Raw genomic sequence first — 15172 nt, 5'->3', positions numbered from 1 at the left:
AAGTCTGCCCGAAGTCCATTTAAAATATTTTTAAAGTTTAAGTGATTTTTTTTCTTTTTGGTTCAATTTCTATTTCTGCATAGCCACAGAAGTTTCTACTAATAGAGACTACTTTAGTGTTTTTTATATGATTATTTCTTTATAAAAAGTCTTAATCAAACCTATATCAACATTGGTTCATGGAGTCCCATTTTCTCCTTTCTTTATCACAAGTTTTATATTTTTAAAAGACCCCTTCATGCAGGGAAAACAGTACTGAGCACTGGTCTTTGTGGTTAGGCTCAAATCTATGAACTTGTAAGTAGTGCAAGCCACTGACTTTTCTTTGAGCAACGTGCTTACAGTACAAGGAACAGATGCAAAGCTGCATGGTAACATTCTCATCATCAGCAGTGATTGCTGGGAATGGTCAAAACTGGAGGTCAAACACAATTTTGTCTTCATAGAGGGCAATTACCAGCATAATGGCAAATCCAAACAGCAATCCTAAATTCTGAAGAATGAATTGCCCCACTGGACAGAAGCCATGTTCTTCATTGTCACCATCACCATGCAACATTTCTGGAAGCTAAAAAATATTTTTAAAATATTTTAAAACAACTTTGTATAATCTCATTTTTGAAAACATTTTCCTACTTAAGAAAGTTAGTGACTAAAGTATAACTACTAATAATTTTGAACATGGTGCTAACCATATTTTAGTCAAACACTTAGAAATTTTATGCTCTAGCTATGTACTAAATAAACACTAAATCTGTGCCCTCCTCACCTCCCAACAGAACACATCATATATGTATTAGTTACTTTTTAAAAGTTTTACTGTCTACCAACATTTCTGCTAAAGTATAAAACTTTAGCAGTTTTGCCAATGAAACTCAGAAAAGAACACTATAATTCCCACACTTACTGATATATCTTAAGCTCACTGAGAAAGTAAGATTCCTTTGGGGGCTATTTCATTCAAAACTATCATTTATTCACCCTTTTCCATCTAAATTCTCATTTCCAACTGAACATTTCACCAAGGATACAAAGTAACAAGACAATTCCAAAATTGATACCTCTATGCTCTTAAAAGCCATTATTTTTCTTCTAATGATAGACAGAAATATTGTATCAAGGCTGTGCAGCAGTACTACCAAGTTATGCAGGCTATCTTCACAATGTATTCTATTTTCCTAACAGTGATAACATTTTTAAAATTTGAAAGTTTCCAATATCTTTAAAGGCACAGTGCACTGAAAAGTATAGTTCAGCTTCTAAAGCACAAGCATATACCACATTTAAAAATAATCCATAGAAAAGTATAAAACTAAAATCTTTAATGTGTCTAAGTAAAAAGGATTTGCTGAAGGATGAATGTATGTGATTATAAGCATACATTCTTCCCACCCAAACATAATCAAAATTTAAAAAGAACTATTTCCAATTTTCATATTCATTTTTGTTTGTTGTTTGTTTTTCAAGCTTGCAGTGAATATCTACAGGACACTGATATGCTACTCTATTTGACACTAAGCTTTTACTCCAAACAGTATCTTGGTACTCTGGGGTTTAGGGAGGAGAAATGCAGTGTTAAGTACATAATGTCTACAAGGAAGAAATATCATTATTCATTATTAAATAATGAGTACAATTAATCCAATTACCATGCTTTGACAGTGCTACAGTACATTTAACAATCTCCTGAGAGTCCTATCTAAGAACTACTTCACGCTGGTTATCTGTTCGGTTTAAAGAAGTCTGTGCAGTAGTGTATGCTAATGGAGGTTACTGTTCTTATCCAGCAGAATTAAGTAGTAGAGACCATTATAAATGTCAGAGGTGGATAACTGTGACAGACACTATATGGTCCACAGAGTTTAAATATTTTTTATTGTTTCTTTTACAGAAAGTTTGCCAACCCCTAGATTAAGACTAAAACTGGCAGGTTCTTACCTATCATTTTAGAAAGAAGACTACTTTTATTGTTACAAAAACTTTTTCCCCAAGATTTTATGGTTACAAAAACTTTTAACTTTCCTTAGTATTTAAGGATAAACAATATACGTTTCACAGAAATATTCCCTTTAGACATGTGCACATATCAACAAGAGGCACCATAGTGCCTTCCTCACACTCAATTCTGTCCTGAATGCTAATGCCAATATTGTCTGTCATAAGCACTGTTAAGAGCCAGTCAGTACCTACTTGTAGATCACAGGTGTTCACATGCAACAGTGCTTGTTGATAAACAGGCGCTATCCAAAGCTTCCAAAAAACCAGAAACTTCCAACTTGTTATCTGTCTAAAAATAAAACTACTGGTATTGATGCTATCTTACTTAATGACTATATAAATCAATATAAACTTCCTCCTTCTAGCTAAAGTGGTCTTTATAAAACAAAAATGAGATAATGTCTGTCATTGTTGCTTAAACCTTTTAATGGTCTCCCAAAATTCATAAGATAGACTAATCTTTTTAGCATGGCAAATTGTGTGACTCATGATCTCATCACCAACTACCTAATTAATGACACTGTAGATATATTACCTAATATATGTCCTAAATGAGTCCTAAAATATATGTGGATAGTTTGTCCCTGTCTTTTAGAACACTTAGGTGTTTTCAATTGAGACATTATAACTACTCTGCAAAAAGTATTTTATGAAATATGATTCATTTTTATTTGCTTGCTTTATTAGCAATAATCATCTTATTTCCTCAGAATATAGTCCCAGAAGTAGACTGACTGGTAAAAGAAATTATGTTATTTCTTATATGCCCTTTCCTCTTGATTCTGATAAACTCTTCTACCTTTTTTAAATACTTGGCTCAAATTTCCTATTCCAGAAAAACTTGCCTAATTTTATTTCCCAATTTTTTAGCTAGACTCTAATTCCACAAACATGGTACATCAGTCTATCATAACATGCATCCAAAGGATTGTAATTGATGGCTACTTTTCTTCTTCATTAGACTATTAATTCCTTACTATAATGACACTCTTGTTCTTTTTACAAGTTTAGCTCTCTAGTATAAGAATTAGCTCATTCACTCTTCATTCAATTAATTATGAATTATACATCTCCAGCAGTAATTGAAATATTATAAAAATGCCTGCCTTTCAAGAACTGATTGCCTAATGGGGCACAAAATGAACTCAATAAATAAATAAAATGTTCAGTGTGTTATTAGTAAATTTAGATACAAGTGCAAATGAGAAAAAGTAAAGTAGGAATACAGGATGTGAAATGTTGGTGTGGAGACTGAAATTTTAGATAGGGTGCCTCAAGAAGTAAGGGAACTGGCCAGGAGAATGTCTCAGGAAAATATTCCACAGGAGTAATCAGCGAGAGCCAGGACCCTGAGGCAGAGTGTGCCTCCTGGGGGAGCAGAAGTGAGGTAATGTTAGGAAAATTAGGGATGGAAAGGGAGAAGAAACAAGAAGATAAAAAACCTTGAAGATCAAAACAAGAACTCTGTGCTTCTGCTTTAATGAGATGGAAAACCACTGAAGGGTTTGAAGCTCACAAGTGATATGATCTAATCTAATCTTACAAGGATCAGTTGAAAAAAAAAGGTTACCCAAGGTGTGGTGATAGATATAGAGTGTGGTGGCTAGGACAAGAGCAAAAAAGCAGGGAGAACAGTTAAAAAGAGATGATGGTGCCTGGAATGAGATTGGAGTATAGGTGCTGAGGAGATGGAGCCCCAGTATATGAGGAAGGGACAGAAAGAAGAGAGTCAAAGAGAGATACTCAAGGTTTTGATCTGAGAAAGAATAAAGAAGAAGAAAAAAGTTATCGTTAATAGATGGAGGATTTTTTTAAAAAAATAGATGGAGGATTCTCAAGGAAGTGCTGGTGTAAGGAGTAGGGTTGGCAAATATCAAGAGCTGGTTTCTGAATATATTAAGTTTATAACACCTTTTAGATACTCAGGTTAGCTGGTAGATAATGCTAATCTGGAGTTAAGGAAATGGCCTGGGCTAAAGATGTCAAGGAAGTGAATGTGTTAAGTCACTCAGTCATGTCCAACTCTTTGTGATCCCATGAACTGTAGCCCACCAGACTTCTCTGTCCATGGAATTCTGCAGGCAAGAATACTGGAGCAGGTAGCCATTCCCTTCCCCAGGGAATCTTCCCAACTCAGGGATCAAACCTGGGTCTTCTGCATTGCAGGCCAATTCTTGACTGTCTGAGCCACCAGAGAAGCACAAAAAATGTGATGTGATACACTCTCATTGTATGTGTGTGCTCAGTCGCTCAGTCGTGCCTGACTTTTTGTGATCTCATGGGCTGTAGCCTATCAGGCTCCTCGGTCCACAGGGTTTTCCAGGCAAGAATATTGGAGAGGGTTGCAAAGTTAGAAATTATCAGCCAATAAATACTTAAAGCCATGAGACTTTAGCCATGAGACCAGGTAAGATTACTGAGAGGACTTTCATCAACATTCAGAGGTAAGGGAAGAGAAGAAAATCTAGCAAAACACTAAGAAAAGGCCAGAAACATGGGAATTCAGGAAATAGTGGTGGTACAGAAGCCAATGGCCAGGGAAACATTCCAAAGAGAAGAGGATGATCAACAGCCAAATGCTACTGTTACTGTTAGGAAAAGTGAAATGAAGACGAACAGGGTGGGTGACCAGCGGATTTAGCAATGCTCTGGTGAATGGTAGATCTGACAAAGTAACCTGGCAGAGCACTCAAGGAGAAAACCTAATGAGCTAGACTCATGAGAGAAGAGAATTAAAAAGCAAGAATGGGTAATTGCTACAACTGGGAAGGAGAATAATAAATAGGGCAGTAGCTAAAACTGAAACTGGAATTTAAAAAGATCCTCTTCCACCCTAACTTTTTAAGATAGGAAAAGTAACATGAGGTTTATATACTGATAGGAATGATCCAGCAGGAGGGAAAAATAAATGATGCAGGAAAAAGGGAGAAATTTAAGGGAGTTGGGTTAGAGAGGGGATAGATAAGATCTAGAGAACAGTTTGAAGGAGCTGGATCTAGCTAGGAACACAGACGTTTTTTCATAGTAACAGGGACAAAAGCATTGACACAGGAAATGAATAGAAATGGTGACGGGAACTAGTGGGAAGTTGTCTCAGTGGCTTCAGTGTTCTCCATGAAATAGGAGGTAAGGTCATCAGCTAAACATGAGGACATTAAGTGAGGTGTTAGAGGCTTAAGGAGAGAGGAGGTAAATGGCTGCTTCTGGATATAAAATAAAAATTATTTTTTCTTATTTTCCAAACTTGCTATAATAAATATTCTGTAATTAAAAATTTAGGTTATATAACTGAAACGAGACTATCTAAGAGTCTACTAGGTAGAAAAGTGAACACAGTTATCTAGTTAAAAACAGAAATTAACCAAATTATTCTGCAAACACACTGCCTAACATATTTAGGATATAAAAGTAAAATTAAACTAATTAGTGTTACAGATTTATTAACTTTAAACTGAAGTTAGAAATAAGGGCAATTACATAAACCCCTTGCAATATAAACCATTTTCTGCAGAAGGCTGGAGAGATATAGTACTTCCTTCCTATTTGCTATTAAGCAAGCTCAAAGAATTATTTTGTTAACCATAAAAAAACACTTCCACCCCAATATTACAAAACCTTCAAAGTACTATAGTAATTATACCTTTATATATTATTGATGGTTACTTTGAATAGTAATATTATTTGATCAAAAAATTTTCAAGATAACTGGTTGCCAAAGAAGGAATCCTCCTACTTAAATGTCTTTTCTTAATAGATTACTTAAGATATCACATGTCTTTAAAATGGGTTATATTTATTAGTCTTTCAAACTACATCCAAAGAGTTCTTCCCATTTTTGGAAGTTCATTCTATTTACAGGTTTAGTATAAGAACAAAAATATAAAATAAGCTGTCTTACCATATCCACCAAGGCTACGTAGAGGAACATGCCTGCAGTGATTGCAAAGATCCAAAGTGTGATGTTATTGGCATATTGACCAACAGCTGTGCCTATGAGCATGCCTATGTAAGCCATCATGGCAGAGAGGAGGTTGTATACAATTGCTTGCTTTACAGTCATGCCTGCTTTAAGAAGAACTGCAAAATCACCTGCAGTTAAGACATAAAGTAAGTTTTAAAACCACAGGATTTTACTTACAAATTCAGGAAAACACCAACAAAAAAAACAAAATTAAGAATGACATAAAAAGATATATCTTTATAACTGAAATTTTATAATGAAATTTTATTTTACTTTTTAAACCTTAATACATGTAAAACCTTGGGTGAATCCCAAAGGCATCATGCTGAAAGAGAGTCTGGAAGGTTATATATGATTCCATTATATGATATTCTCAAAAAGATAAAACGACAGTGATGAAGAGCACTTGGGGTCACCAAAGGGCAAGGATAGAAAAGGGATGTGACTACACAGGGACAGCATGAAGGGGTTTGTTGAGATGATGGAACTGTTATCCTTGATGGTGGTAGCAGTGACACAAATCTATATACATGTTAAAATTCAAAGAACTGTATATCAAAAAGCAAGGTCAATGTTACTTGATAACTGAAATGAAAATTTTACAGAACACCAAAAAGATGTAAGAAAAAAGAACTTCACCACAGCACTTTTTGTGAGCAACAAATAAAGCTCTCTACTCTGATCTCTGCCCTCTCTAAGGGAAATGGGCTAAGTAAGAACAGAGGTTAACAGGTTCTAAGTATATTGTATGCAGTTTACATTTATGTTTTCTTTATTCCAAAAGAAAAGTTAAATCTTAATTCTGAAAGTCCTAAAAATGTAAAAAGAATAAAAAGACTTTTCTCACTCATCTGTCTAAAGCTGCTAAAAAAAGGATTAAATATTGATTAGAGAGACATTACTAGAAGGGCAAAATGTTGCTAGAACTAAGTCTTGAAGCTAAAGGGTCAAAAGCAATAGTTTCATTAATTGTAAATTTTTTTTGTTTTAGCTACTAAATATACAAACATCCAGTCAATTACTGAATGTTCAGTAGATGCAAGTTACTATACAGAATACTGAGGGCTGTTTCTTTCCCATGAGAAGGTATCTTACATGACTAAAAGCACATGAGCTAGGTGGGTGTGTGTGTTTTTTAAGCTATGATTACATGATTCTCATTTATAATAGATAAGTAGAAGTTAACAACAAAGAACTTAGTGCAAGGCATTATTTTCCATGTTCTAATGAAATGCTATAAACTACTCCTGCAACATTATTCGGAAAGAATACAATCGAGGAGATTACCTACCAATGGCTTCTAAACTGCCATTCTCCAGTTTCCACCTAATATTACTATACATCCTATATCTTCTCTCTCTCATCTTAAATACTTAATTCTCCTGCTGAGACCTGGAGTCAATGTCAGTTTTTATCTCTTCTCTAGAGTTTTAAGTTCCTCTGGGCTTTCTTCCTCAGCTTCCTCTAAGCAAAGAGTTCCCTAACTTCTTCCTCTACAAAGTTCCTCACCACACTTTCAATAATTCACCCATCTATTGTGTTAAAGGGACAATTTCATTTAGCAGGGTTTAGGTAATATAAAATGAGACTACAGAAGTGACTTTTAGGTTATAAAATATGTTTCCTTTTATAATTTCAAATAGAATTTTTAAAGGAGCATTACTGAATACTCATTGAACCAAAGTATCTAAAGTACAAACATCAATTCTGATGCCTTCCTGATAGTACTGGGTGGGAAGATGATTACTTTCATCCCTGAATAACCACCAAACAGCAAGAATTAACTACACAAGATTCCAGATGAGATATTTAGTTAATACTTTTTAAAATTAAGATAACTTACATATATAATCCTCCCCTTTTTTGATGTTGAGTTTTGACAAAAGTATGTATTTTAAAAAAGTATATATATTATGTAAACATAACTATCAGACTCTGTTTCTTTACCTGCCCAAACCCCAAAATTTCCTTAGGCCCCTCACTTCTAGTGATCTGCTTTCTGTCCCTACAGTTTTGTCTTCCCCAGAACATCACATATATTATGTAGTCCTTTGAGTCTGTTTTTTTTTTCCCACTTAGCATGATGTAAGATTCATCCATGTTACAATTTGTATCAGAAAATCATGGCTTTTTACCACTAAGTAATATTGCATAGATGAACAATAGCTTATTTATCCCTTCAGTAGCTTAAAGACATTTCGGTTGTTTCCAATTTTTTGGTAATTGTGAATAAAGCCACTATACACATTCATAAATAGATTTTTGTATCAACCAAAATTTTTGTCTCCTGTATGTAGATACCTAGGAGTGGGATTTCTGGCAGCAATTTATGGGAGTTCTGGTTGCTCCTGATCCTTTCCAGCCCACAATGATAAATCCAGTACTGAATTCTCATGTGTTTATCTGTTATCTGCATAACTTCTTTAGTGAAATGCCTGTTCAAGTATTTTACCCATTTTTTAAAAATTGTTGAATTGTTGGTTTTCTTATTACTGAGTTGAGAGATCTTTAAACATCCCAAAAGATTTTGGTCAGATATATATTTTCCGAATACTTATTCCTAGTCTTTGGCTTGTCTCTTCATTCTCTTTAAGTGTCTTTTGTGTTGTGTAGAGTTTTTACTTTTTAGGAAGTCTACTTTATTACTTTTTTCCTTAAAGTAAGTAAGTAAAGTCACTCAGTCGTGTCCAACTCTTTGTGACCCCGTGGACTGCAGCCCACCAGGCTCCTCAGTCCATGGGATTCTCCAGGCAAGAATACTGGAGTGGGTTGCCATTTCCTTCTCCAGGGGATCTTCCCGACCCAGGGATCGAACCCAGGTCTCCCGCATTGGAGGCAGACGGTTTAACCTCTGAGCCACCAGGGAAGCTTAGTAGAGATGTTTTTGGCATTGTATATACGAAAAACTTGCTTAATCCAAAATACACAAGATTGTCTGTGTTTTCTTCTAAACTTCATTTATATTTAAAATTTTTTTCATTTAGATCAATGATCCATTTTTAATTTTTGTCTATGGTAGGAGGATTTTTTTTGCAACTAGATATCCAATTATTGCAGAAACATTTGTTGAACTATTCATTCTACATGGAATTTCCTTTGCACTTTTGTTGCAAATAAGTTGCTATATGTGTGTGGATTCTATACCTGGTTCCACTGATTTTTGTACCTATTTTTTAACCAATATAAATTGTTTTGATTATTGTGGATTTACAATAAGTCTTAAATTTAGCCTTGGTTTACTTTTTAAAATTCTTCTGGCCATTCCTTTCCCTTTCCATGAAAGTTTTTGTAAAAAATTCATTTATCTCCAAAATACTCTATTCAGATTTCAATTGAGAATCTACTGAATCTATAGGTAGAATTAGTATCTTAGAAATGCAAAGTCTTTTGGTCCATAAACTTACAATAGATCTTCATTTAAGTTTCCTCTGATTTCTTTTGTTGGCAAATTGCAGTTTTCAGCATACAGATTCTATTGTAGATTTTGTTAGATTTAACCAAAGTATTTTGTATTTTTTGGTGTTACTGTGAACATTACTTTTTAAAAATTTCAATTTCTAATTGTTCAATGCTAGTATATAGCAGTATAAATGACTTTTATATGATGTTTTTATATCATGATGAATCATTTAAGAATCTATCTTTGTCCTACTCTTATCTCAGGTTATAATTTCCTCAAAGTTATCTGCATATTTTTCTACCCTTCTCAGTAAGAACCTATATAAACATTTGAAAAATAAAGGAATCCTCAGCTGGAATTTACACTGAATATTGATTACAAATCAATATTCTTTCCTTTCTGCTGACAATGGATATCATTAGCACAAAGAATGAGGTGTGCCTACCAAAGCTGTTATATTAATGCAATCCAATGTTATAATTATGTTAATATCTGCTAATATGAAATCTTTGAGTTTTTTAAGTATATACTGTAAGGTTCTTTTTGTTTTAATTAATGCATGTATACAGATGTATAAGTCTAAACAGTGAATGTTCAATTTTCCCTGGACAATTTAGCACATTATGAGTATCTTATTTTGAATTTATTTAATTCTTAATACTCATAAGAAGGAAGGAAAAAATAGACAGCATTATAGACAGCCACTCTAAGCTGAGTCTTAACACATTATTAACCAGGGATTTTTAAAAAAACTAACTCCTGTGGCATTAATACATCTCCAGTCAATAATGTGTTAGCAACACAGCTACATTTATTTATCAAAATGTTATTTCCTTAAGTTAAAACATTGGTCAATGTCAAGAAAAGAGTTTGGATCATCTACCTTTTTGGATTATCCTCAACCTCACTTCCCCTTTAAACATTCTTATATAGGTTTTCTTATAAATTATTTTTCAAATGTTTCAAATATAGCTCCTTATGGAAAGGGTAGAAAAAAGTGGAAAGAATGCAAAAGAATAATATTGCAACTTACTTAAATTCAGCTACACAAGTTTGGCAAAAACAGAAGAAAGAGTAATAAATCAGGTAATCTCATATTCATTACCATACACCACAGCAAACATGAAATGAGAAATCTGGGTTTTCTGTTTCCTCTGATGGCTTCAATTTCTGCACACCTCTTACAGGGGACCTCCTTATATTATTCTAAGGTTTAAAAGTACATGTTTTTTTCATATCACATTCCCAAACACAAAAAAGCCCTATCTGGAACACAATTAGAGAAACAGAAATCTGTTCAGAAGAGGAACATCAAAATTTGGAATTACTGAGTGGACTGAGGATCAGTCTCCAAGGTACTAGAATGTAAGTGACTCTTGAACAATGCAGGGGCCCAGTCGAAAATCTGTGTATGACTTAATAGTCAGTCCTCCATATACTCTATTCCACATGTGCAGATTCAACCAACTGCAAATCGTGTAATACTGTGGTATATACTATAGACCTTTAAGACACAGTAATGGGCACTTTGGTAAAACAGGGCATCTACTGATTAGATTATCCACTCATACTTATTTGGAGAAGAACAGAATGTAGAGAGAGGCATAGAAGCTTCTGAGTCAGAATTCCTAGGCAAGGAGAAAAACCAGTCCCTTGGAGGCTGAGACAGATGCTTGGCAGTTGTATAAGTTGAATAACTTGGGCTTCCTCAGTGGCTCAGTTGGTAAAGAATCTGTCTGCAATGCAGGAGACCCGGGTTTGATCCTTGGGTAGGAAAGATCCCCTGGAGAAGGAAATGGCAACCCACTCTAGTACTCTTGCCTGGAGAATCCTATGGACAGAGGAGCTGGGCAGGCTACAGTCCAGGGGATCCCAAAGAGTTGGAAATGAATGAGAAATTAACTTTCACTTCACTTTCATATACTATAGTAAAAAAATTCTGCACGTACATTGACCACCACAGTTCAAACCCACGTTGTTCAACGGTCAACTGTACATGTTTTTCCCCTTAGGGTATCACTTTAGTATAAAAATCTAAGAATAGTTTTAAGAATTCATAATCAAAAATTTAGCTAGGAAAAAACAAGTTTTATATCAAAGTATCCTAGAATGTGACATATTAGGCTGCTTTGCCAACATCTTAAACTGCTAAGTGGAAAGAGAACTTGTCCCTATCCACCTGCCTAGTGTCTGTCGCAGCCTCAAAGGGACTGGTTTTTCTCCTTGCCTAGGAATTCTGACTAAGAAGCTTCTATGCCTCTCTCTACATTCTGTTCTCCAAATAAGCATGGTTAATCTAATCATAGTAGAGACATATATCTGGCCCTGTTTTACCAAAGTGCTCATTACTGTGTCTTAAAGGTAAAAACTTCCTTTAGGCTACCTCCACATTGTAGATGGATAAAAAAAAAAAGCCAAAGCCCTTCAGGCCCACTCCAGAGGAGGAAGCTGGGTCATTTCTTTATGATCTTCCTTTTCCAGGAGCTTAGGCAACTAGCATGGGGCAGTTTGTCAACTTAGCACAAGGCATTGGGGGAAAACATACTTTTTCATGTCTCACTCCTCTCCTGCATGTACATCTGGACTGGAGTTTCCTCTTACAGCAATGTAAGAGCAATAATGTTAGTCGCTCAGTCGTGTCCAACCTTTTGTGACCCCATGGACTGTAGCCAACCAGGCTCCTCTGTCCATGGGATTTCCCAGGCAAGAATACCAGAGTGGGCAACCATTCCCTTCTCCAGGAGATCTTCCCGACTCAGGATCAAACCTGGGCCCCCTGCATTGCAAGCAGATTCTTTACTGTCTGAGCCACCAGGAAAGCCCCAAATAGTCACATCTTAATCCCTGGTTTGTAGGGTAGAACAAGTAGAGATTTGGAGTCTCAATATTTCACTGAGGTGTCTTGGCTCAGGGTTTCACCAGAACTCTGCACTGGCTATCAAGCAAGGGCTTACTTAGCCAATAAGCTAGGTACTACATTTGTTTTATGTGTAGTTATCATTGTGTGTCACTCCTTCAATAAGAAAGTACAGGGGGAAAAAAGGAGTAAGTGACAGGAAGGCAACCATCCCTCATTTCCAAAGTCTCTGCTGTCAATTCTGTGCTGAAATGGAGCATGGCAAGTGGGTCAAGGAGAATTCAGTATAACCATACTTAATCATAAAGTGGCCTGACATATTCCTTTTAGGGGGTAGTGGGTGGGTAGGAAGGAAGCTGAAGGCTTTCCTGGCGTACTATGGATGTGTGTGTGTGACTATCCAAGTTTATTACTAAGCAAACTTAAAAAAAAAAAAAGGGTTAAAACAATTAGGCAATGTTTCTTATATATAAAAACTGACAGTCTTGATTTGTGTTGCTACTGAAATGCAAGGAAGTTATTTGGTACATCATTCTCTTACTAGCATAGGAAGGCAGTTAAATGTAACTGTGAGATATAATATCTCACAATGTAAGATGTAATATCTGCACACAAAAAACCTACATTATAAGAAGATAGGATATCTAAAAGGGAAATACACTAAACATTAAAAGAAGGACCTAGAGAAAGTAAGTGATAAAGTTTAGAGGAAAGATAAACCTGAGGCATGGTGTACTGGAGGGCAGTACTGAAGTTAGAGGAAAAAAGAGTTAACATGCTACACTAGGGACAGACCTAGCAGGACAAGCCAGTTAGGAGGGAATGAGCAAGGAAACAGGTCAGGCACCCAGAGTGCAGGTTTGATGAACTGTGTTTGGGTGAAGTTGAAAACAAGTAACAGCAATTCAGTGAGTGAGGCTGAAAAGGTAGGTAGAAGCCAGATGTGAAGGTCACTGAAAGGAACATTAATGACTCTCAGCTTTTATTTTACATGTAAAGGAAGGGGACTGAAAGATTCTGATTAAATAAGCAAGTCACATCTAGTCACATAGTAACATCGACATATGTCAAGACAATAAGTATCTAAGACACACTGGAACAGAATGAAACCAGAACTATAAGTACTCCCTATGGAAAATGCCCAAGGAAAAGACAATGAAGGGTCTGGATAAAGGATTATGGGACATAAACAAGATATGTAATTATATGCCCAAGGTTGACAAGGTAAATAAAACTATAAGGAATCAAGTCTTAAAGAATAAGCATCAAGTAAGCAGTAAGAGATCTTTTTTAATTTATATGAGCAGTTAGGAATTAAGAAAATTATATAAGTTAATTCTACTCAAAGTGAGCCAATCAGTGTACTACCAATCAAGATAAACCGTCAAAATGATAGACATTTCAGTCAGAAGAAAGGGCACAGAAGAAATTCCTTGGATACTCCAGAGATGCATTTTTTTTCTTCCAAATTTATGTCGCCTTCATATCCCTCATATTTTCTATGTGAATATATGTTCATATTTTTTCTTCCATTTTTCAATTTATAGGAGGAAACCAAAACATAAGAAGAGAAATTTAAAAAACAATTGCTGGATCAAAAAATGCCTATTAATACAATAAAGAAATATAACTGTACACCTTATAAATTGGCAAAAATTAGAGAGTTAATGCTAAGTGTTACTAGGGATGTAGAAACAAAGGAATTCTCAGTTATTACTGCTAGAGAGGACACTAGTTTGGTCATTCTCCACAGTGATATGATACTCTGAGGCATGCATATCTTAGGATCCATCAGTTTTGTTCCCAGGTATATACCCCATTAGATGTTCTCACAAGGGTCTCTCAGCATCAAGTCTACAGATGTTCAATGCACCATTATCTGTGGTGGCAGGAATTTAAAGGATACATGGTATCCAACTACTGGGTGCTAAGCATGTAAAAATGTGGTAAATACACACCTTCAAGTACTAGGCAGAAACATTAAATTAATTCATGGAGTTAAAAATATACTGATTAGTAAATAAGTTAAGAAACAGTGGGCTATAACGGTATTGTTTACATAAAATAAAAATACATAAAAAACAATATACACTTTTGGAAGCACATTAACAAAAATTTCAGTAAATAAGAGAATGATGACACTGAATACTTGCCATCAGCCATTTTTTATGTTTTAACATCTCTAAAATTTAGATGCATTTATATTAACTCTTACATTTGATGAAATCTGATAAATTTTAAGATCTTGTTACCTAATTCATGTGGCAGTTCATGACAGAAGACAGCTATAGAAGTACTGATTCCTCCCGTCAATCCAGCACTGAAAGCTGCTCCTAAGGTTGGGGGGGTGGAAAAAATCCAAGTGACATTTACTGATCTTCTCTTTTTCTATTTTCATTCATAATGGCAGGTGCATTCTCTTTTACCTAATTTCATAATGTATGAGTGACTCACTAATCTCATATACTATAGTTTTTGAACACAGAGAGTGAAGTACAACAGGTATGTGACAACCAGAGAAAGCTAATCAATGAAATAAATATTCCCTATTGAATTAAATTCTTTATTTGTGTAATCGTCTAATTCACTCACAGCATCAGAGTAGTAACAGTTTTAGTGTTTCAACCTCTGACCTCAATTTTAAGTCATGTAAGTCTTTAACTGCACTTGTTCTTGCAAACTAATATTTATAGATATTCAAATATTTAAAAGTATCCATATCCACATTTTTCTAGGTCTAGAGCATGGATGGTATAAATTATTATTTGTCAGATGGCCCTGAATACTGAAATCAGAGGTATACATGCGTTTGCTACTACTTATAAAATTCTTTACTCGTTAATGATGACAGCCACTGAAGCTTCAAAAATATGATCTCTCCTGAAAGAAACCAGTCTACTTCTGAATAATTATTTAATAGTCTGGATCTCAAAAGAAAATTATGTATTGATCACAT

General features: G+C 35.0%; 1 protein-coding gene across 1 annotated transcript in view; it reads right to left on the bottom strand.

The window, feature by feature from the left end:
• Window positions 1-207: 207 nt before the first annotated feature.
• The window catches only part of SLC39A10 (solute carrier family 39 member 10), a 36817-nt gene continuing 21852 nt past the window's right edge, over window positions 208-15172 (bottom strand). Inside the window, exons 7-9 of the mRNA XM_068969180.1 lie at window positions 14469-14549; window positions 5897-6087; window positions 208-568 (exon numbers count right to left, since the gene is read on the bottom strand). Of these exons, the coding sequence (XP_068825281.1) occupies window positions 410-568; window positions 5897-6087; window positions 14469-14549 (431 nt within the window). The 3' untranslated portion in view covers window positions 208-409. The remainder of the gene's footprint in view (window positions 569-5896; window positions 6088-14468; window positions 14550-15172) is intronic.

Source organism: Capricornis sumatraensis, chromosome 3, assembly GCF_032405125.1.
Source record: "Capricornis sumatraensis isolate serow.1 chromosome 3, serow.2, whole genome shotgun sequence".
Lineage (NCBI taxonomy): Eukaryota > Metazoa > Chordata > Mammalia > Artiodactyla > Bovidae > Capricornis > Capricornis sumatraensis.
The sequence above is the reverse complement of the archived record's forward strand: the minus strand, read 5'-3'. Positions and strand labels throughout refer to the sequence as shown.